This window comes from Ambystoma mexicanum, chromosome 5q (assembly GCF_040938575.1).
Source record: "Ambystoma mexicanum isolate Mex_15411 chromosome 5q, UKY_AmexF1_1, whole genome shotgun sequence".
Taxonomy (NCBI): Eukaryota; Metazoa; Chordata; class Amphibia; order Caudata; family Ambystomatidae; genus Ambystoma; species Ambystoma mexicanum.
Window position 1 is genome coordinate 210,871,717 of NC_090933.1, and position 23,475 is coordinate 210,895,191.

The following is a 23,475-nucleotide window of genomic DNA, read 5'->3' on the forward strand; positions in this document are numbered from 1 at the left end:
GCGAAGAAATGATGGACAGTGCCGGATCGAAAGATGCTGTGAGAACTGGTGAGTATGGTGCCGTGCTGGAGCTGGCGAAGCAACGCATGCATGACCGATGTACTTTCCAGGTCCGGAGATGAAATGGTTCCGGAATTAGGTGAGGAATTTGAAATAAGTTCGTTTTCTAACCTTGTCCTTTTCTTCTTCTTTATTCTAGGAGCTCCGGATTCGAGGTGGGCGTGGCAGAAGACTGGATGCTGGCTGCAGGCACACGGGCGTGGCAGAAGACTGGATGCTGGCTGCAGGCATGGTGAGCGTCACGCTGCTGGATGCAGAATAATGCGAAGCATGTGCTGCTGTTCTGGTGTGGTTTAAATAGCCTCCAAAGTAGTTCCAGGTAAGAAGTTCCCTAGAGCCACGCCCGAGTAAAAAATAGTCCCTGTAACAAAATAGTCCCATCCAGGCCTCATGTAGGCTTGGACTCTGTTGCAGCATGGTCTGTATCAGGTAAGTAAAGTCTATGAGCCTGGCGCCTGATGCCTGCTCCCAGAGCTGAGGGCCTTGGTCCTGATGCCCGGGGGTAGGCATCATGACAAGAGGGTGACCTCAGGTATTTTTCTGGGCCCAAGCCTTGGAGGTGGTCCCCGAGGGCATCATAGGATCTTCGGTCTGGTCCTGAGAGGGTTTAATGAGGGGTTTTGGTTGGGGAAGCTGGAGGATAGCGGGGGTGGGGGGGCAGAGGAAGTGAGGAAATGGCCACTACTAAAGTCAGAGAACAATCCAAACTTGACAGTGATTAGCTTAATAATATTGTGCATTCAAGGTTATATCTTATACTGTTAGGGGATTAAATTCCCCTGTTAAGCGCAAAAAGGTGGAAGCTATGTTGAATAAGGAAAAGGTGGCTGTCATCATGCTGTAGGAGACCCACATTAAGAATCTTGGGGTGAAGATGCAGTTTTTATCTATAATCTATTAATCTAATGCAGTGGGGAAGGCCGTAGGTGTTATGATAGGATTCAGAGATGCACTCAGTTACAGTAGTGCTATCCCTGGTGGATACGCAGGGGAGATATCTTTTTCTATCAGTACAGTTGGAATATAAACAAATCACCTTGGCAACAGTGTATGCGCCTAACACAGGGAAGTTTGGGTTCTTAAGGGAGGTGCTAGCCAGGTTGGAGGATTTTGCAACAGGGGAGATAATATTCACAGATTTTAATTTGGCGTGGGACCCTACGGTAGATAGATGTGGGTGTGCAGGGATGGGGACAGCACTTCTTACACGGGTGTTAAAGGAAAGTTTTGGAAACTTAACATTGTGAGATATTTGGCGAACTAAGAGAGGATAGGAAAGTGGGTACACTTGTTTGTCGCATATATACCAATCCCTGCCCAGAATCAATTATGCGTGGGTACCTAGCTTAATGGGGAGGTTAGGGAAATAGATTTGGGATCCATTTCATTGTCCGATCATGCCCCTCCAATAGTGGCGTTTAAGGATTTAGAGCCGCGATATGGGGTTATGGACATGGTCGTTTCCAGAGGAATTATTGAATGATGAAGTAGTGGTAGAAGTGATAAGGGACAAGATAGAAGTGTATTTTTCTGCTAATAGCAATCAAATGGTCTCACTTGAAGGCACCTGTGATGCCTGTCACGCTCACCTGGTCTCCACGGGGGCGTGCTCGTGTGCGAAGGATGATGTCTGCACTGGTGTTGTTCTGCTTAATGAGGGCCTGCTTGAGTCTTCCCTTCTGTCTTGCCTCAGGAGATGTTCGTCTGCAAGTTGAAACAAGATATTAGCCAACTGCGTGGAGCTGATTTTGGATTTCACCTCCTTCCGTGCTATCCTTCGCTTTCCCTGGCTCACCTTGTCTATTATATGGGTGAGCTCTCAGTCCTGCACACTCTCTGGCAGGGGCGCGGTTACTCTGTAGTTCCAGGATCGAGTTACTTCACTGATCCGATGGAGGTTGCTGAAGTGGATGGACCGGAGTAAGCAGGTAAGTCTCTATTCCAATAACTCCTTGAAATAACTGCCTTAAGTCTTTGCATGCAAGATATCTAATGTTTGTTTTTTTGTCTTTCAGGTGCGGCACAAAAGTGGTGTTCGGATGATGGATGACTCTCCTGACAGTGATGTGCAGGATTCTTGCCGGTAAGTAGAGCGCTGTGCGAGATGCGCTAATAGTTTGCTTTATTTTAGCCTTTTTGTTGTGTGCGACTAACCTGCTTTGTCTTTTCTGTTCAGCAGGTGCAGCGCTTTTCCAGGAAGAAGATGGAAGGTCCGACTGACGGTGTCGAGATGCGGCGCGATGCAGAATGATGGAGAACTGCTCACTGGAGTTCCTGGAGGAGGCCGAGTCAAGTGCGTCGCTACCCGAGAGGGTGCCTTCTGTTCTGATTTCCAACAGATGTGGTGGCCCTTGGATAAGCGTAAAGGCGAGGTCCGGATGTTCTGCAGGTAAGGCCTTCAATGCGTGAATAACTCTTGTTCTTCTATTTTCACAGGTGCCGATGGATAGAAGACTCTGGACGGGCCTGGCAGAAAGGGAGCAAGAACTGACACAGTGAGCGTTACGCTGCAGGAGTGCAGATTACCGCGAAGCGTGTTCAGTTTGCAAGGTGCGATTTAAATAGCCTTGCAGGTAGTTCCAGGAAAACAGTCCCCTTCATCGTATGCTGTCTCTCTGGTAAAGTAGTCCCAAGCCACAACCTGTACTGAATGGCTCAGCATCTCAGAGCCAAATAAATGGACCATGTATTTAACACTTGACTGAGCCCAGGTGAGCCTAGCCGGGGCCTCGGAAGTCCTAAAGGAAGCCAGAATCTGGGCTGGGTTCGCGGGTTTCAGGGTTTTGGGGGCATGCACCATGACTGCGCCTTTAAGGCAGTAATGCGTGGAGAACTTATTGCATTGTGTGCTCAGCGGGAGAAACAGAGGGAAAAAAATGGAAGGGGACTTGGAAGTTCAATTGCAAGATACCCAACAGGCTATCATGAAACACAGGACGAGGGCCCTACGTAAAAGGTTATAGGAACTAAATAGCCAACTAGAACTATTAGGGACCCGAATGGCAGAGAGATCCCTGTTGATGACCACACAGAGGTATTATGTGCGGGCCAACAAAGCAGATAAGCTATTGGCTCAACAGTTGAAGGGATCAGAGGCAGATAAGACAATCCAGTGGATTTTGTGACATGATGGATTGATGACAACAGAATCGGTGGCCATAACGGAAACCTTTGCCCAATTTTGCGAAACACTGTAGGTGTCAAATCACCCTGATCCTCGGGAGATACAATGCTAATTCTTAGATATAACTCTGCCAAAGATAACGGCTGTGGAGCGGGAAGAGCTAGAAGGAGATATTAAGGAGGAGGAGCAGGTGGAGACAGCAATGAGGGCATTGCCATTGGCCCCAAGATTGGCAGAGTTGTTTAATACAGTAGTGGCAAACAGGGATTTGGGGGGTGGTAACACCGACCATGTCAGAGGTGAAAGTGGTTGTGTTCGGGAAACCTGGCAAAGACCCGACGAAATGCGAGTCATATAGACCTATTGCATTAATGAATATTGATGCAAAATTATATATGGGAATTCTAGCAGTGAGATTGGCACCTCTCCTCCCGGACTTGATAAACGCTGATCAATCGGGATTTATCATAGGTAGACAGACCTCAGATAATATTAGGAGGGTGATTCACCAGTTAGAGAAAGTTAACTATCACAACAGGTACAATTGTCAAATGACATGTACGAGCCCTCTTTGCATTAATACTATTAACTGATAGTTCAACAACAATCCCTTCATAGAAATGGTTTCAAAAATTGAATCTAATCAATATTTGTTGCTCGTTTTATTTATTTTCTTTCTTCTTTTATAATATAGACATCATCATCCTATATAGAAAATGTGTACAAATAAGACAATTGTTGATTGACAATCGTTAAAACCTTTATAAAAACACCACACCAACCTGTGACCACATGTATCAACACATTCCTCTCACTCTCATCCACATTGAGAGACAACCCATTCATACCTGTGCAAAAATAAGCAATACTGATTATTTGTTCAAAAAGAACCAACAGGTCTATCACATAGACCTTTAGATGCTGGATGATATTCGTCGTCAAGTAAAGTGCATTACCTTTGAATCTAGTTGGCATATATTATGAAATCTCTTTGAATACATACAATCACTACATCATTTTTATGCAGACCCAAGTACAAACAAACTCCTGGAAGGAGTTAGAGATGTAATGGTGTCGACTTGAGTTTCGGGCAACTGGTCAACAGAAAGAAACATTCACCAGTGCTCCTAATCAGGACATAAAAATAGAGAACAGTCTTATTATTGAATCAAAATGATGTGTGTTGAGTTGATTTGTCGGATAGATAATTGTCTTTTCCTGTCGCATCTCGCCACTCTCCTGGTACCGGCTAGCAAGGTTCTTTCCAGCCGTCACAGTTCTTCCCCCTATGTAATGGAAACTGCATCCCCGGTTGTGGCTGCGGTTCAGTCATGTAGTACATCAGGGCCGCTCTCCATTTTCTGAAAATCCTTAGTGCCCTCCACGCCGCATATTAGAGAATCATGGGCTCTTGTCACTGGATTAGTAATATAATCGAGGTAACTGCAAATCTACACTTGATTGTGATCTGCCATGTCATTGTTACATAACTGAAAGTGTTTGTTGAAAGGCTTAAGTTTGCGCATGGATGCAATGATCCAGTCTCTTTTCTTCCGAAGCCGAAAAAAAAGAGAAAGTTAACTCTCAACGAATTCCAAAAGTGTTTGCGTCATTGGATGCCAAAAAGGCGTTTGCTTGCGTGGAGTGGCCTTTTTTATTTGCCACTATGGAACAGATGGGAGTGGGGACTAAGTTTAAACAGATGTTACGGGCGAATTATCAGGCTCCTAAAATATGGTTGGCGGTCAATAAACAAGTGTCACATATTATAGAAATAGGACAGGGAACACGGCAGGGATGCCCAATGTTGCCACTTCTTTATGCACTATATTTGGAACAGTTTCTGCATAAAATTAGATTGAGGTTGACGATACGGGGCATTCCCCTTTTGCCGATGACATGTTGATAACATTTATGCATCCTGAATAATCAATACCAGCATTGTTGGTGGAATTGGCGGATATAGAGATGGTTGCAGGCCTGATGGTTAATATGCGGAAGTCGTAGCTTCTAGAATTGGGACTTTTAGACAGATATATCAAGTACTTGGGGCTTAGTATAACTAAGGTGGTCTCACAGCTGTATAAGAATTGTCCGCAATGACTACAAAAGATAAAGGAAGATTTAGGGAAATGGACCCCACTTCGCATCTCACGGTCAGGAAAGGTAGCTTATATTAAGATGGTAACTCTCCAGAGACTGCTTTACAGGTTTCAGGCTCTACCAATAACTGTTACACGACTCTTTTTTTAAGGCACTGAATAAAGTGGTCTTGAGATTCCTTTGGTTCAATAAAACCCCTGGAGTTTCCTTAGGAAAGGTAATGGCACCTAGAGAAGGAGCGGGGGGTGGGTCTACCAAATTTTGTAAAATATTATGAGTCAGCACAGTTACGGGTAATCTGAGAATGGTTTATAGGAGATGCCATGAAACCCTGGGTTAAGATGGGTAGGGCGGTGGCAGGGTGTCCATTGGAAGGGGTCCTTTGGCTATACGGACAAGATAGACCCCCAAATATAGAGACTAGTCAGTTACTGGCAGTAGTATGTGATATATGGGACCGGCTGTAAGAAAAAGAAAACTTATCCATGCGCCCATCCCCGTTCACTCCGCTAGTTGGGAATCCGCAATTTCGCCCAAGGATGGTAAAGGGAGCGTTCAGACAATGGTGGAAAGTGGGATGGGATGTATAAAGATGCGAGATATGATGAATGGGGGAAATATACGTACATTTGAGGAATGTAAACAGTCTGTAGGTCTCTTGGAGAAGGACAGGCTGGAGTACTATCAATTAAGAAACTGGATAGCGAGCTCGGGGGGCAAAGCAGCAGCAGCAGGGAGAGAGTTTACAAGGTTTAAAAAATTCATTACAACACACATGGGTAATAGACAAATGGTGTCTAAGTTATATGCGATACTGATGGAAGGGGAACAGGTTTGGGGATATATGCATAAGTGGGAGAAGACTGTAGGGATGGCCTTACCTAGGGATCACTGGAAATATTTATGGGCAAAGATTCCCAAACTGACATGGTCGATCAAGGTCAGAGAAATGTGGTATTGGATCATGGTCCGATGGCATTACACCCTGGAGAGGCTACATATAATGTTCCCGGCAACTACGGAAAAATGCTGGAGCGGTTGTGGTATGAAAGGGGATTGGAGTCACATTTGGTGGGCGTGCCCAAGTTTAGGGACATTTTGGGAGGATGTTACGAATCAGATAAACACCATGATTTTCCCAAATGTGAATTTGACACCTAGAGAATGGATGTGTGGTTTGTTTGACCCGGAGATCCACCTGCCTACTAAGATGCATAGCAAAGCTTTTATGTTAATGGTGATAGCAGCATGGTTGGTAATAGCGAGTGGCTGAAACAGAAAAGACCATTAACAATAAGGGACTGGCTGTTTAAATTGTGGGGGTTCATGGCAATGGAGTGGATGACGTACATTTTGCAAGATTTCAACAAGAATGGGCATTGGTCTTGGACTTTCTAAAAGGCGACTTTGTACAGCAATGGTGTCCTCATACCCTGAGAATATTGAACATCATGTAAATAAGAACAAAAGGGGATTACTAGTGCAGTGGAAAAAAGGGAATCAAGACTCTGCCCGGCAGAGAAAGGAGGAAGGGTAGGGGGGTAATGTTGGTGTAATTGAAAATGCAGATACAAATATTTAAAAAATAAATAAACAAATAAACAGTGATTTCGGGGTGCAAAACCGATTTTAGAATGTTTTTCTTTCTTTCTTGACATTGTCTTCAGGTTCGTGTAATGGCTCGATGTTTCAAGGCTTCCCCACATTTTACGGAGGCCATGGTTCCGTGGGGGAGCCCAGGGCATGTCAGTCAGTAATGTGTTAAGGCGCTTACCTTGTCAGCCCTTCGGGAAAGCAGTGCACCAATTCGATCACTCGTCCAGGCACTTGTCACGAGACACTCTGTCCCACTCCACAACGCACGCGCTGACCGACGGTTTAAGTATCCCAGTTGGTCCATGCCAGGAAAGGCAAACTGGGCAGACTCAATGCAGCACATCCAGAGAAGTAGAGCAGCCTCTAAGCAGCGAGCCCAGAATGGTAAAACAACAAAGATCTCCTCTGTCGTAGATTGGGGAGGGGGGGGGAGTATGAGGCACCCAGCACACAAGACACACTGCCCCACTCAGTCTCCATGACGAAGTTAATATTTACAACTCTGTATTGTCTTCTTCTCACTTTGGTATTTGGCTGACATTTATCTGAATTAACAGTATGAGGCTGATATGTGTCTGCATTAAGAATATGAGATTGATATATATTCATCTCACCCAAATGAGGATGTGACCTCTTAGTTGGTCTCTTCTTCGGCCCAGTACTATAGTGGGTTGTATGAGGGAATATGTTTTACCAGAGCCCATAAAGGCCAGTGTAGGATGAAGTAGTTTCTCCGAAGTAACAGAGGGTTACAATGTCTCACTATTAACTCTACTACTTTTCACCCTCTTTCTGTAGCTTCTAGAGCGATACTATTGTCTGATGTTATCCTGACAAGAGGGAAAGGGCAACAATAGCCCATAAATACGCCTGAGATTACGGATTAATCTTTGAATGGGAATGGCGGGATACCACGTCCCCCCTAAGGACGTCCTCTCACCAATCCCCAAGTACCCTTCACCTATGATATGATATGATTATTTATATTGCGCTTGTACACATGTGTTTCACCTAGGTGATCCTCCCTCACTTCTCCACCCCCAGGGTCAGAATCCAAAAGCGATGGCCTTTCCCTGGCCACCTGGGAAGAGGACCCATGGGGAGTAGATGTGAGGACGCCCTTAGGTTTCTCACAGATGGTGGGGGCATTTTGTGCCTCTGCCGGGATTAAATTCTAAATGGTCGGACATGGCAGAAGGAATGCTTGAGAGTCTTCTCTTTACGGGCTCGCTTAGACACCAATCTTTTGATAGTTGTGCTGCGTGTGGAGCCTGAACTGCTAGAAACTTGGAGTTCCGTTTGAGACTGCCCTGTAGGTGATACAAAAGGTTTTGACTATGATCCTCAAGGGACGGGAAGATGGTGACACTTACGCAGTGCAGAAGAGATATAGTCAAATTTGCAGGCACCTGTAAAGAGGCGAGCTGTAGGCTGCCCTGGTGGGGGCGAGCGGAGGGGGGGGTGGGAAGGTGCGCAACTGGAAGCCCAGTAAGCAGGGCAATTCCCCTGTTAATGATAGAGATCACGAGACATGCAGCAGGTGTTGAAGGGTTTGATCCAGTGGAGTCTAGAGATCCTTATTCACAATGAGTGTGCCTTTTTAGATATGGGCTTTGGAAGGAGAGGTTAAGGTCAACAATGAAACCCAGAGATTTGGCAGATGTACACAGCTGCGGGATGAATCCTTCAAGGCCTGTGTCATCCAGCCATTGTTATACAAGTTGTTTGGTGGGGGACTAATTGTGTCTTGGTGGGGTTCAGTTGGAGGAAGGTATTGGAAATCCATGTTTGGATGGTAGCCAGAGATTCTTGGATGGGAGCAATGTCTTGAGGACAAGAGACCTTAAGGCACAGCAGAGAATCATAAGCGAACTGCTGGAGGGCTATGTTGGGGTCATTTAAGAGATTTACCAAGGATCCCATGTAGAGATTGGGGAGATCATGAACCTTGTGGGACCCCGCACCTGAATGGGAGCCAGATGGATCTGAATGAGTCCATATGTATGGCTTGTTGTCTGCGGGATATGTAGGATGCAAATTATTTTATGACATTTCTGGAGAAGCCAATCCTGTCTGCAAGGAAGAGGACTAGGAGGTACAAATCCCCTGCATCTGTGATTCGCAGCCCCTGGTCCAGCATTTGGCCCTTTGCTGCCTCAGGGCTTACGCATCTCACTTTATATACCACACACATCAAATCTGGCACAGCATGGCTTGTGAGACACTGATGGCATTATTACAGAAACAGTACCCTCCCGCCCCACCAGTTGGGGGTCTACTGAAAATATTTCTGAGCCAGTCTTAAACCTGGGATGTAGTTTATCAAATTAGGACTCAGTGAGATGAGAGTATATGTTAAAGTACATTTTGGTCACCTGATAAGTTAATTCATCTGTGTTCACTGATGGTGTTTCGGACGGTTCAGGTGCATGGCTCATCAAGATGACCTGCTGCGAAGCTGACCCATTTTGGCTGGAGAGGCTGTTATCGGAGAGGAGGGATGAGAACTGTTGGCCCTATAAAACATCAAAGAAAAAATATTTGCTTAACTGCTAGTCATTAAGATTCTAACAGCAAATGGAAAACATTGCAGTGTAAATAATGGGTTCAATAAGCATACACTTCTTGAAACAAGAATTTAAGAGAACAATTCCCCATACAAATTAATTTCTGCAAGAAACATTTACTTAGCTGTAATCCTTTTGATATTGCCTATAAATGAGCACTTCTCTCAAAGTGGCATGGCTGTCCTACCCTTCGTAGAGTGGGCTAAGCAGCAATCAGATGCTTTTCTTTGTTCGTGTAATCGAGTGCAATGTTAATGACAAAAAGAACTAGAATAGCCACATCACATTCAGGAAGATGAAAAATAATTTAAACCGCATTGCAGTCATGAATGCCCAAATTATGCATGATGTTAAAAAGAAAGCCGCAGTATTGCTGTAACTCAAACACACACCAAGAACATTCCTAATGACAAATAATGCAAACAGGCAATTAAAGTGTAATAGTCACCTAGTAGTGTGGGGAGGTGGAGTAAGGAGTCAGATAAACGGGTGGCATGTTCCAACAAAGCTTTAATAAGATCTAAAACAAATAACCTACAACTCCCTTGTTCAATGGGACAATGGGTTGTCCCTGTCTAAACCAAGAACTCAAGTGCTCATCGTCAGGATGAGTACTCAAATTAAAAATATCCGTACTCTGTCCAAAACCGACTCTTACCCTACTACTAATCTACAAAAAAGGTTCAGCATCCAATTGTATATAATATCAGGAGAATGGCCCCCTTCTCCTGCTAAACTGGCTCGGTCTTTATCTCTTCTCCAGCAATCCTTTGCTCCTTTGCTTTAGCTTCTGATTCAACAAAGAAAGTGTGGTCAGGAGAATGACTCCCGTCTCCTGATACACTTTTCACAGCCTTGAGGGCTGTCTTGGAATATTCTTTAGCAATAGTCCTCAAAATTATCTTTACTTCTTCCCAAGGGCTTTTGAAAGCTTGCTTTACAATTTCAGTAATTCTTCCCAGTCGTAGGTCATTCTGAAGATTCCCTCCAGATAGTTCTTGTTGTCTAATCTCCTCTTTAATCCTATTTTGGATTATCACTGTGACGAGGGAGATTCCTCCCGACACACTTCTGATTCTTGAATCCTGGGATATCACTCCTATGACAAGGGCGATTAGTCCAGAGTTTCTCTTGACTCTTGGTTCTCTCAGTATTACTACTGTGACTAGGAAGTTTATTCCAGAGTTTATCTGGATCCTCTGATGTCACTACTGTGACAAGGGAGTTTCCTCCCGAGCTGCTCTGGACTTCTGATTCTCTGGGTGTCACTACTGTGATGAAGGAGTTTACTCTTCAGCTTCTCTGGACTCTAGAGCTGTCCCACATCCCTACCAGGTCTCCCAATGTACCCCTTTACCTGTAGTATGTCGGGACTGCATTGCTGGTTCTTCCTGGGATTCTAGGCTGACTCAAGTAGCTTTGGCATCTCCTGCTTTTGTCACTCCACCCACCGCTTCATCCTTGCGGCTCTGTGGCGAATTGGAGCCCACAGCTTTGGCGCAGTTGCAGGACCACATGACCGACCTCCTCGAAATCCCGCCACTGACTGTTCTTCTCTGTCTTCTTCCCAGGTTTGACTTTTCTGGGCAGGCTTCACACCGGCTACTCTCTCTTCTTCCTAGTCCCTTCTCAGTCTTTATTTCCTGGGGCTGGATCCTCCCAGGGCAAAGTCCAAGTCCTTCTTTGTTGTTGTTGATGATGTGATCTTTAAGCCTCCTTGAGGCCAACTCGTCTTGGTCATGTGGTCAGTTGTTGAGAACATTGTTATGCCTCATTGAGGCCAACTCTTCTCAGTACTACATCGAGGCAATCTGTTATTACTCTGCAGGTCTCTTTGGTTCTTCTTTGCCTGCGTCATATTAATTTGTAGATCAAAGATGGAAGATGCCTTCCCTTAACAGACAGACCGTGTTTTCAGGAATTTCTGACAAGGGCTTGGTTCCAAGGGAAAGGGGGTCAGGGAGTTCCTTCATGGATCGGGAGTCCTTATACCATTGAGGGGAGTCTCTCCCTGTGAGGTCCCCGTTTCCACATCCCTTAGGGGGGAATACTGGGTAGCAGCCTCACCTCCCTAGTGCCACATAGAAGGGCTCCCCCTCTGGGGAGAAGTGATGCGCTCCCATCACAGTAGTTCATGGGGCGCATAACAGGCAAATCCTTATGGTGTGGTGTGTAAAAGACAGTCAATTCACAAAAGTAAGGGGAACATGGAAATTATGGAAAGACAATGGTCAAAGCAAGAGGCACAAATAAACCGAAGAAAATAGATCAGGGGTGACCAATTACTATGTGAGTAGGACAATGCCAATAAAGATTATTGAATAAGAGCAACTAGGCTGACAAGTCTGCTTTGCTGTTGACGGAAATGGGGATAGTGTGCAATAGAGAACAGCAACGAAAGTAAGATGTAGCAAGGCAACTGCGACAGATGGCACAAGAATTACTCCAATCCTCAGATGGCTCAAGGGTTGTTATTGATTTTGCAATGGGGTCTACTGCCGTCCCTCTCTCTCCTCTTATAAAACACTTTATCCCTGGCCCCAGGTTAGTAGCTAGTGTTTGATAACCCCTACTGCAGGGTTCAGAATTGAGGGGAGTTGGGAGATATTTAGCTCCCGCTGGTTGCATAGAAGAGCCTGGTTCGGTTCATATCAACATCTACCAGGAGCTACTTTTGACCCCGTAGGCTAACTGATGTCGAACAAACACACCTATGTGAATTTAACCAAACATTAGGGCACATCTATACAACAGTTCAAACATAAGGAGTCATAAATAATGGAAAAAAAGATATGTGTACACGGTATGTGGAAGTTAGATTTGCGGAGCGCTATGTACTAGCTCACTGTTCCACAGTGGTAGTTCTTGGTCACTGGTTAATGCGGGATACTGTAAGGAAGGCATGGTATCAAAGTAAGACAGAAAAGTGAGCACACTACAAGGGTGTTTATTAAACTGTAAAATGGGTGAGATAAACGCTTTATCTAAATCTAACATGGGAGCAAGCTAAGACCATCAAACAATAATAATACAGTCCTTATAGAGTCTAGTCAAGTAAAAAGGGCATATACTAAAAAAATACTTACCGCTATGCTACAAAATAGTGTGGGGTAATGTTTCACAAGAAAAGCAAGAAGTGTTCATCAAACGATAAGTCAGGTTGTTATGGCCGGGGTCTCCCTTCCCCACGTTTTTAGCACAGGACAAGGCGGGACTCTTGAGCACAGCACACTCCTGGATTTCTCTGGCACAAGCTTACAGTTCCTTTTCTCTATATCAGGGCCTTCTGCGCCCAAGTCTCTTCTCATGCAAAGTCTCTTGTTTCAGAGGGGATTGATATGCCAAAAGAAACAAAACAAATAGTTCCTTCTGATAACTTTCATGTCAGGTAATTATTCTACATCCTAGGATCCCCCTCAGCCGGGCTCCGATCCTTCTCGTCAGCGTTAGCCTCTCAAAGTACTTGCCAACTGAAGGGCGATAACGTCTCACTGGGCCACTCTGTTATTCTATGGCAAGTGCGTGCTTCGCAATATCATGGTTCGTATGGCGTTCCCCCTCAGCCGGGGGCAAATGCCAGTTTCACAATTTCTTCAGTCTGGTTCACACTTTTCACAGTTCACAATTTCTACAATGAGTCGAGGACTTTTGAGTATACAAGGGGTTTGGCTTGACCCTTGTATGATTACATTGACACCTCACGCCATCCTTCTATATGGGCTCTTGGTACTTGTAGTTCCACTATCTTTCAGTTTAATACTTTCCTTGTTCAGGAGAGGGATACCAGTCCGAGACCTCCGAAAAAGCGCCCCCGTGGCGCCAGCCCACTCTACCTCTGGCACCAAGTTAATTCACAAAAGTTCCCTGTCTCTTAATCCTCTTAATGCAACAGTCCGGCCCACTATCAGGTTGGCCTGACTCACCGGCTGTGCTGAACTCGTTGGTGTTTCTTTTGCCGCTGGAGTCAAGGACGGTACCACGATGGCAACCACACATCTCCCCGCCGTGGCTATCAGTGCGGGAGGGTTCCATTTACGGCTGACATCCGTCACACCACTTGCCAGCTGCAATTCCCTGTCTTAGGTTTATTTTATCAGAGACTTTGCAGGTCTGGGTTGAAAAGGGCAAGGGCAACTCCCTCCTCGACATCCTTTCAGGTCCCGCTGCATTTCTCCTCCGTTTGAACTGTCATTCTGGAATAACTGCTTCCTCGAGCGTTCGGCCTTGCTTAAAGTGTGCTTTTGTGCTCTGCCTTTTTTTCCCAGTGGGTAAGGGAAAGGGCAGCCAGGTGTGTGTAGTTATCAGCAATTGCCAGACTCTTGTCTGACCCTTGTGTTGGGACATGTCAGGTAAACGGCTCTGGTATTAGTCCGCTGTCACTCACAGTGTGAGAAAGTGTTCGTGTTGGAAAGGGGGACGAGGGAGTAGAGTTTATATCTACCCTACTGGACAGGATGGGGAAAAAGTGTCAGAAGGAAGGTGATACCGCATCTCACACTTCGGAGTCCCACTTCCACTCTCTGAAGACACCCCAGCCAGGTGATCCTCCCAAACTGGACCACCACCAGGAACTGGTTCCAATAGAGATGGCTGTGTTCTGGCCACCTGGAGGACAGATCCACAGGGAATAGCGGGTGAGACACCTTCAGGTTTCTCGCATACCCTTAGTCCATGTGATGTAGCCGCATCTGCTTCACAGGGGAACCAGGAAAGAAATCTACATTCCCCTGGTCCTTACCTTTCCAGTGTTCCACAGTGAAACAGTAGAGCTGCAGGTCAAGAAACCATTGTGTGAAATGAGGGTTGGAGTCTTTGCGTTGGCTAATACAAACTAGGGGAGAACGGTCTGTGATGAGTGTGAACTTCCTTCCTAAGAGGTATCATCTGAGGTGGATAATGGCCCACTTGATAGCCAAGGCCTCTAGTTCCAACACAGAGTAATTTATTTCACAAGATGGGATGTTATGATCCGTCACAAACTTGGGATAGGACTGCTCCTAAACCTGTAAGGGAAGCGTCTGTTTGCAGCATGAACTCTTTAGAGACATCTACTAACTTTAGGATCTGGTTCTGACACAGGGTTTGTTTTAAGGCGTTATAACACATATCATTAACGTCCGTCCAATGAGGTTTCTGGGATTCGCCATTCTCGAGTTCATCAGTCAGCCTAGCTGTTTTGTCCAAAAAGTTAGGGATAAACCCACGGTAACATCCTATGAGCTCTAGAAAGGCTCCAAGATCTATCTTAGTTTTGAGTGTTGGTGTATCTAAGACGGCTTTCTCTTTCTCATGCTGAGGTCGTACGTTCCAATTCCCTACAAAGAAGCCGAGGTATTTTATGGCTGATTGGGTCAGTCTGCATTTAGATGGATTAGCAGTTGGGCTGGCCTTCTGAGGACTTTAATAATAGTATAAAGATGGAAGAGATGGTCCTCCCAGGTTTTATTATAAATGACGATATCGTCAATATAAGTTCCACAGAAATTGGAATAGGGTCGTAAGATTTTATCCATGAGGCGTTGGAAAGTGGCTGGCGCGCTGTGTAAGCCAAAAAGGAGGACTTTGAATTGAAGCAGTACTAGGGGCTTTGAAAAAGCGCTTTTCTCTTTATCTGGCCAGTACCCTTTCGTTAAGTCCAATGTGGATTGAAAGGTGGCTGCTCTGAGTTTATCAATGAGGTCATCGATGCGATGGCATGCGATAGGGATTGAAGTCCGAAATCGCATTAATTTGACGGAAGTCTATACAAAACCTCCAGGAGTGTTCAGGTTTAGTGACCAACATGAAAGGGGAAGACCGTGGGCTCGAAGAAGGCTCTATACTATTGTCCTTCAACATTTTATTTACCTCCTCAATCACTATATGTTTAGGAGCTTCCGGGAGTCTATACGGTTTTAAATGAACCACTTGTCCCTTAGGTGTTCTGATATAGTGGTAGGTGGCTTTCACTCTTCCTGGTTGTTCTGAAAATACATTGGGAAATTATGTAATTACATCTTTTAGATCTTCTTGTTGTTGAATTAGCTCTAGAGGAATTAATTCAAAGCGGTCTATTTCTTCGGGGACCAAACAAGATAGTACTTTGGCATGGATAGCTGACGGGTTCTCTTTCCACTCCTTTAAGAGATTTACGTGATATAAATGGACATTCTTCTCCGGTTGTGCTACTTTTTAAGTACAGGCTCTCATTTGTTCTAATCTTTCGTAGGGCCCGTGCCACTTAGAGACAAGCTTGTTTTCTGAGGTGATGTCCTGATCCCAGTCAATGAGCACAATTCCCATTCAGGCATGCAGGAGAGGCAAGGGACAACACATCAGTCAGCAGGTCAAAAGTGGGTGAAAGCCTGGCAAACATGGCATTTGCACCATTCATAGCATATGCTTCCATAGTCTCTAATAGTGCTTACAGTGGTCTCATACACTAAACATGGCTGCTGCAAGATCCATTGGTAACCTGCAACACGCTCTAAACATATTGCAGAGGGAGCTACTTAAGCCCTGCCTCCGCTAGAGTGCTCGTTTCGCGTCTGCTCCGGTGACAGCGGGTAACGCTACCAGTGCCTCTCCTCACAGAACCTGTCAAGAGAGAAAATAGACACATTAGTTTTGACAGAAAAAAATAACAGAATTCCATAGTTATAGAAAAGACTTACCGAACAGAAGTCATTTCCGAAGCGGTTCCTCAGTCAGCAGCATTTGTTCGTAGCCGCAGCATCTTCTTTCAGAAGTTCTCTCACAGCCACAGGATCTTCTGTCAGAAGGTCTCTTGCAGTGGCTGCGTTTTCAAGCAGCAGTCTTCGCTCGCTGTCGCAATATCTTAAGTCAGAAGTTTCTTCTGCAGCCTCTGCATCTTTCGAAGGTATTTCCACAGCTTTCCAAAAACCTGCAGACAAAAGGTATTTTCACTAACGGACGAACTTAACAAAAATAAAACAGAAGAAGTTTAAATAAGTTTATGTACCTGAAGGTTCTTCAAGTTTTCACTGCACAGTAGTTACCGCGCTCTTCCCTGAAGGCTGCAGTTACTCCATATAGGCGAACTTACGTTTGTTAAAGGTTACTTCATTCTGAGTAACGTTGCAGTCATTCCACAGCCAATAATCTTTCTGAATTCCAAGAACCTACAAGTAAAAGGGAAAATGTTAGAAAGAGATCTCTCCAACGTAGGAACTTTTCAAGATCTAAAAGACTATATTATATTCTCCAGATACTTATCCAAAGACAAATTCTGGGAAGGCAAGACGTTGTTAAGGCAAGAATCCGTAGAACACATCAGCCTTCCAAAGTTCATTGTTTCTTCATTTCAACGCGCCCCTGTAGACTAGCAGGATGGAGAACTCCATAAAAAATAAACACAGGTGAGAAGGTAGGGATTACCAAAGTACACAGTTATACAGTAACCTTTCAGAAAACAGATGTTATAGCAGTTCTACTGCTGTTGTTGAGGTTTACACAGAAAAGGGACTAAAAAAGTGCCCAAGTAACAGGTCCACATGCTGAGAAGGCATTACGCTCCCGAGGAGTCCAGGTAAGCGTTACAGGTGGGTAGGAGGACCAGTACTTTCTGTCCTATAGAAAACGATCTTAAACTCACTTTCTTGTCATAAGTGGATTTTTGCTGACTTTGGGCTTTATCCATAGGAGTACAGACTAGATTGTAAACAAGTCTCATATGTTCTCGCAATCTGGTAGCGGTTTGCAAGATGGGAATGGGTGCCTCTTGTTCTTCTCAAGTTCCCTGGAGCATGTCTAGGACATCTCTAAGCTCTCCACCATAAAATAGTTTGAAAGGAGAGAATCCTGTAGATACCCGAAGGGTTTTCCTTACTGCAAATAGTGCCCAAGGGATCATTCGATCCCAGTCTTTCCCGTCCTCATCTACGAATTTCCGTAGGATTAATTTCAGGGTTTTATTGAATCTTTCTACCAAGCAATCTGTTTGGGGATGGTACACAGAAGTTCGTAAGGTGGTAATATGGAGCCGCTCTTTGACTTCTGCCTTAAGCTTGCTCACAAAATTTTAACCTTGATCGGTTAGTATTTCTTTGGAAAAGCCAACCCTGGAAAAATACAGTAAAAGGTGTTTAAGGATTTGTTGTGTGGTATTGGTCTGCAATGGGAATGCTTCGGGGTATCTGGTTGCATAGTCAACAATCACAAGGACATATTTGTTGTCTAACCTGGATGTTTCTAAAGGCCCAATGATGTCCATCCTGATTCTTGAAAAAGGGGCTTCTAAGATTGGTAGGAGATTCGGAGGGGAAGGTAATGGGATGTGTGGTCTAGTCTTTTGACAAATGTCACATGTCTAAACAAAGGTGTTAATATCAGTGAGGATACCTGGCCAGTAAAACTTCCCACTGATATGTGCCTGGGTTATGGATTGTCCAAAGTGCCCCCTGGTAAGATGGGAGTGTGTAATGTCTAGTACAACCTTTCAGTGGGTCTTAGGGATTACTAACTGCATCTTTACTAAGCCTTCTGTGGATGTTTCTCTTCTATATAGCAACCCCTGCTTTAAGAAGAAAAAGGGGCTTCCTTTCCCTATACCTTCTCCTTGCGGAATAGCTTGTAAGAAAGCTTCAGTGCGAGCCGGATCATTTCACTGGGCGAAGGCTACGTCGGAATAGATGGTAGGTTCTTCTCCCTTTCTTTCTTCGATGGTAACTTGTTTATCAGCTTCCCCAAAGCCTAGTCTACCTCTTTCTGTTTCGTCTGGTTCACTTTCTTTAAACTGAGGAAACAGAGCCCTTTCCAAAATTCCTTGAGCAATTTGATCCCCACAACGTACTTCAAATGAGATTTCACCATGATTCTATAAGAGAACCTTTACACCTCCCTTGAAGTCGCGATCAATAACACCTGCTAGAACGTCTATACCCAACTTCCACGCTAGGCCAGATTTTGGGGCTAACCTTATGTAACACCCCGGAGGGAGTATCAAAACCAAATCGGTAAGATTCATTCCTCTCTTCCCAAGGGGAATGACAGCCTCCCGACTACTACAGATATTGAAACCTATCAATTCTTTCGTGGCAACAGAGGGGCTCGAAGCTCTATGACCGAGTTTCTGAAATTGTTGGGTTCCTCAATTAGTTTCAATGGAGTCACATCCCATTTCTGACACCAAATGTAAGGAAAGCATGGTATGAAAGCAAGACAGACAAGTGATCACAGTTGAAGGGTTTTTATTAAACTGTAAATGGGTGAGATAAACGCCTAATCTAAGATGGGATCAAGCTACGACCATAAAATCATAATACAATCCTAGTAGAGTCTAGTCAAATAAAAAGGGCCTATACTAAAAAAAAAAAAAAAAAAAAGAATCTATTGCCAATCCTTACTGCTATGCTACAAAATAGTGTGGGGTAATGTTTCACAAGAAAAGAAAGAAGTATTCATCAAATGATAAGTCAGGTTGTTATGGATGGCCGGGTTCTCCCTTCTCCACGTTTTTAGCACTCGACACAGCAGGACTCTTGTAGCAGAGCACACTCATGGACTTCCTTGGCACAAGCTTACAGTTCCTTTTCTCTATATCAGGGCCTTCTGCACCCAAGTCTCTTCTCATGCAAAGTCTCTTGCCTCAGAGGGGCCTCATATGCCGAAAACAAAAATATTGTTTCTTCTGATAACCTTCACGTCAGGTAATGATTCTTCACCCTAGGATCCCCCTCAGCCGGGCTCCGATCCTTCTTGTCAGCGTTAGCCTCTCAAAGTACTTGCTAATTTAAACAGTGGCTTCCGAAGGGCGATAACGTCTCACTGGGCCACTCTGTTATTCTATGGCAAGTATGTAATTCATAATATGATGGTCTGTACGGCGTTCCCCTCAGCCAGGTGCAAACGCCAGTTTCACAATTTCCTCAGTCGGGTTCACACTTGACACGTGGAAATTGTGAACTGTGTAAAGAACTTTCGATTGTACAAGGGGCTTGGCTTGACCCTTGTATGTCCATCTTGACACCTCACGCCGGCCTTACCTATGGCCTCTTGGTACTTGCAGTTCCACTATCTTTCAGTTCAATACTTTTCTTGTTCAGGAGAGGGGTCCCAGTCAGATACCTTCGAATGAGCACCCACGTGGCGCTGGACCACTATCTGTGGTACCAAGTTCATTCACAAAAGACCTCTATCTCTTAATCTACTTCATGTTGCCACTGCAGCCTTGAGCCTAACACAGTGCGGTCCACTATCAGGTTCTTCCGACTCACCGGCCGTGCTGAAATCGTTGGTGTTTCTTTTGCCGCTGGAGTACAGCACGGTACCACAATGGCAACCGCTTCTCCCCGCTTTGGCTATCAGTGCGGGAGAGTTCCATGTACCACTGACATCCGTCATACCATTCGCCAGCTGCGATTCACGGTTTTATGTTTCTTTTGTCCAAGGCTTCGCATGTCTGGGTTGAAAAGGGCAAGGGAAACTCTCTTTGACATCCTTTCAGGTCTCGCTGCCTTTCTCCTCCGTTTGAACCGTCGTCCTGGAATAGCTGCTACCTTGTGCCTTCGGCCTTGCTCAAATTTTGCTCTGCCTTTTATCTGAGTGGGGAAGGGAAATGGCAGTCAGGTGTGTATAGTTGTCAGCAATTGGTTGACTCGGCCTGACCCTTATGTTGGAACATGTCAGGTAAACGGCTCTGTTATTAGTCCATTGTCGGTCACGGTGTGAGAAAGTGTTTATGTTGTAAAAAGGGGGGGGTAGGGTTTCTAAGTATCCTATTGGGCAGGATGGGGAAATGGTGTCATAAGGAAGGAGATACTGCCTCTCACCCTGGGGTGTCCCACCTCCACTCCCCGAAGACCACCCCCCCCCCGCCACATGATCCTCCCGCACTGGTCCACCCCCTGGAACTGGATCCAATAGCAATGGCTGTTGCCTGGCCATCTAGATGACAGATCCCCGTGGTCTATATCAGGTGAGACACCTTCAGGTTTGTCACAATACGCAGGAGTTACTTTTAGCTCCTGCTTATCCAATCTGAATTTCGATCCCTGCTACGGTCTATGATCTGACTTGGAGTGGATGTGCGAACCAAAAGGTAAGGTGCCTTCTCCGTCTAAAATCCACAAGCGACTTCCTAAGGCTGTCCCTATTCTATCCAGTTGTTATTGTTGGGATGAGTGAAATGTGCCTTTAAGAAACCCTGTTTGAGTTAGTTCCCCTTTTCACGATCACGCTTTCCTCCCCTTTTGCTCTCTAGTCTTCTGTCACCACTTTTCTGTCCCATGCACTTCCGGTTCTTCTGGGGCATTGCCTTCTTCCTTAGATGGCACTGCCTACTCTGACTTTACTGCTCCACACTACTATTCCCAATTCAACGCCATTCCTCCCCTCTTCTGCAATAATGCTACCCTATCACCATCCTTCCACTCAATAGCATATATGTCAGTCACTCCTAACACTATATCTCATAAGCTCACTCGCCACACTTGCACACACTTAACACTGCAGTACCACTTGCACTCACTACCCAATACCTCATCTTTTCCATAATTTGCCTCCACAATCTGCTGCTCCTTTCTTCCTCCTGTTGATCTCTTAGTACAACTCCACCACCTCTGACCTCACCAGAACAACCCACACTTCTTACATCACCTGCTCTTTCCTAGTTGGCTCTATGTCCCTGACCAATCTGTCCCCATGTTCCCTGCCTGCGAAATACTGGATATGGACAAAGTTACAAATAGGGGGTAAGCGCCCCAACCCCACTTCTTCCTCAGGGCTCCTCTGTTGAACAAAAATGTCAGCCTGGACGGCTGAACTATCAAGTTCATGTTTGGGGATATTTGGGTTACGCCTCTACAGTAAGTTCCTTATTTAGTGGCACTTGCAACCCTGGTTTTAATCCCTGGTGGTCTAGGTGATGGACCGCCAATATCTGTATGCCTCTCCCAAAGCTGGCTAACATTGTGCAGCTCTGCAGGTTGCCACGTTCAACTTGCTCTGACTGTGTTCTCTCTCTTCGCTGGCTCAGGACATCGATCCTACGAATGAACAGAGGGTTTGTTTCTCTACCGTGGGTCTCGGTCATCTGTAGCTCGTGTAGCACAGATGGCGCTGATGAGGGTCTCACTCATCTGCTGTGGCTCTTCTTCCATGATAACTTTGTTGGGTCTGAAACAAACTGAAAGAGACTGACTAGCATCTGTTGTTGATGGTGTGAGACAATTATGGACTGCATAAAAACCAACTAGCACAGGGGCGAGGAGGGCAGGAACTTGGACCTTCTCAACTGCAACCATTCGCGGGTGGTACTGGCTCTGGATTTCTCCCTAGCAGGCCTCCCACCCCGCCTGAAAGGTTTTCCACTACTCTCTTGAGAAAACCATTGTATTGGCTTTGTCACACAATGTGGAAAACAAAATCAGAGATATGGGCTCAACGAGAGACATACCATTGGAAAAAAAGATTGGCAAAAGCATGAGTAAACAACACCCACAATAAGTCCATGCTTCCATTTATAGAGTTCCCTTTAAACATGAAAAGATTGGAAGTCTAAGTGAACTCAAATCAAATTAGCATGTTGCAAAGTTTAAAAAAAATAGCATCTCTCTTTTTGAGAAAAAACATGACTGCTTATATGCTTTATGTCCTTTGAACAGACACATTCAGAGAGATGGCATGCAAAGTCACTAATTGTAATCTGGAAGCAAGTTTAATAATGAATAATGTTAATGATATACAAATGGCCCCTTATGTTCGATTGCAATATGCTGCGAAAAGGGTGAAACTAAAATTCCACAATGTACTCTAAAAAGCTTTATGAGAGTGTACCTGGGATGAAAAGGTGGAACGTGACTATCCTGATGCACTTTATGAAATGCATTCAAAAACATTACATAGTGCTCACTGCTGAGGTAAAAGTTACAATTGAATGATGAGACCCTGATTAGTGCACTGCGACACCATGATGCCAAGTTTGCCTTATATGGTTGCTACAGCTTTGGAGTGCAGTCACTAGTGGAATTACATATTCTTGAGATAAGAATTTTGTTTCCTGATGTAATCTTAGTATTCATAAGCGCCATATTAATGTATTTTGTTAATTTCCTGGATCATAATAGTTGGATCCAATTTGTAGGTTGTTCAGTGCCAGTCTCTTTGACCCTAGAAGATCAGCAATAACATTAAGTAACGCCTGTCTCAAAAGGCTCAGAGACCAATATGGTTTGGAGCTCACTCACCATATAGAGGTGACGGCGAAACGAAAAGCGGCTTTGTAATTGAGATCTCTGAGGCTTGCCTTATGCAAGGGTTCGAAAGGAGGACCCATGAGCTTACTTCAGACAATGTTTAGATCCCACCCAGGGGGTGGATTTGAAATAGGGGATAGTATGAAAGGGTTCACAACTGGAATCTTCCACTATGAAACGCTGCTTTGTTACGTAGTGTACACAGAAAGAGTAGCTAAATAGACCTTTTGTGAATTGAACACCAGATCTGAATCCAACAAGTGTAATAGTGCACTATGTTAGAAGGTGAACAGTCAATGGGATTAACAGTAGACTTTCTACAGCACACGATACATCATTTGCATTTGTTAAAGTAGTAGTGTCTAGTGTTAGGTTTACATGCCTCTTTTAAAATGTCCATGCTTCTATGAGGTAAATTAATGTGTCCGAACTCTATGGCTTCAGGAGCTAAACTGCTAAATTGATTGAGGGTGTGGATGAAGGGTTGTCCCTTGTTTCTGAGACAACATGTTGCAAGTGCTGGTTAGTTTCATTGGTGGGCAAACAGACATCTTGAACAGGTGGGAGTACCATGTCTGGCGTGCCCAATTTGGAGCAAACAGAATCCTCGTCAGGTGTCCCTGATTCATCATGTGGATTACTTTGTTGAGGAGTGGGGTCGGGGGGAAAGGCGTATGCAAATATCCCTGACCAACTGATCCACAGTGTTTTCTCTTTGGATTCCTTCTGGGGAAACCTGGAAGCGAAGGTGTGGCATTTTGCGTTCTCTTCTGTGGCAAACAGATCTATGTCTGTCTGACCCCATAGTGCGAAAATCCGGTCTACAATGTCT

The 23,475-nt window shown here is 44.9% G+C and overlaps 1 protein-coding gene across 6 annotated transcripts in view; it reads right to left on the reverse strand.

The window, feature by feature from the left end:
* The window catches only part of ZNF236 (zinc finger protein 236), a 2,444,547-nt gene that overhangs the window by 184,368 nt on the left and 2,236,704 nt on the right, over nt 1–23,475 (reverse strand). For all 6 annotated transcript variants that reach the window (XM_069620724.1, XM_069620725.1, XM_069620723.1 and 3 more), the window contains one exon: nt 9,259–9,399. In XM_069620724.1, coding sequence (XP_069476825.1) covers nt 9,259–9,399 — 141 coding nt within the window. The remainder of the gene's footprint in view (nt 1–9,258; nt 9,400–23,475) is intronic.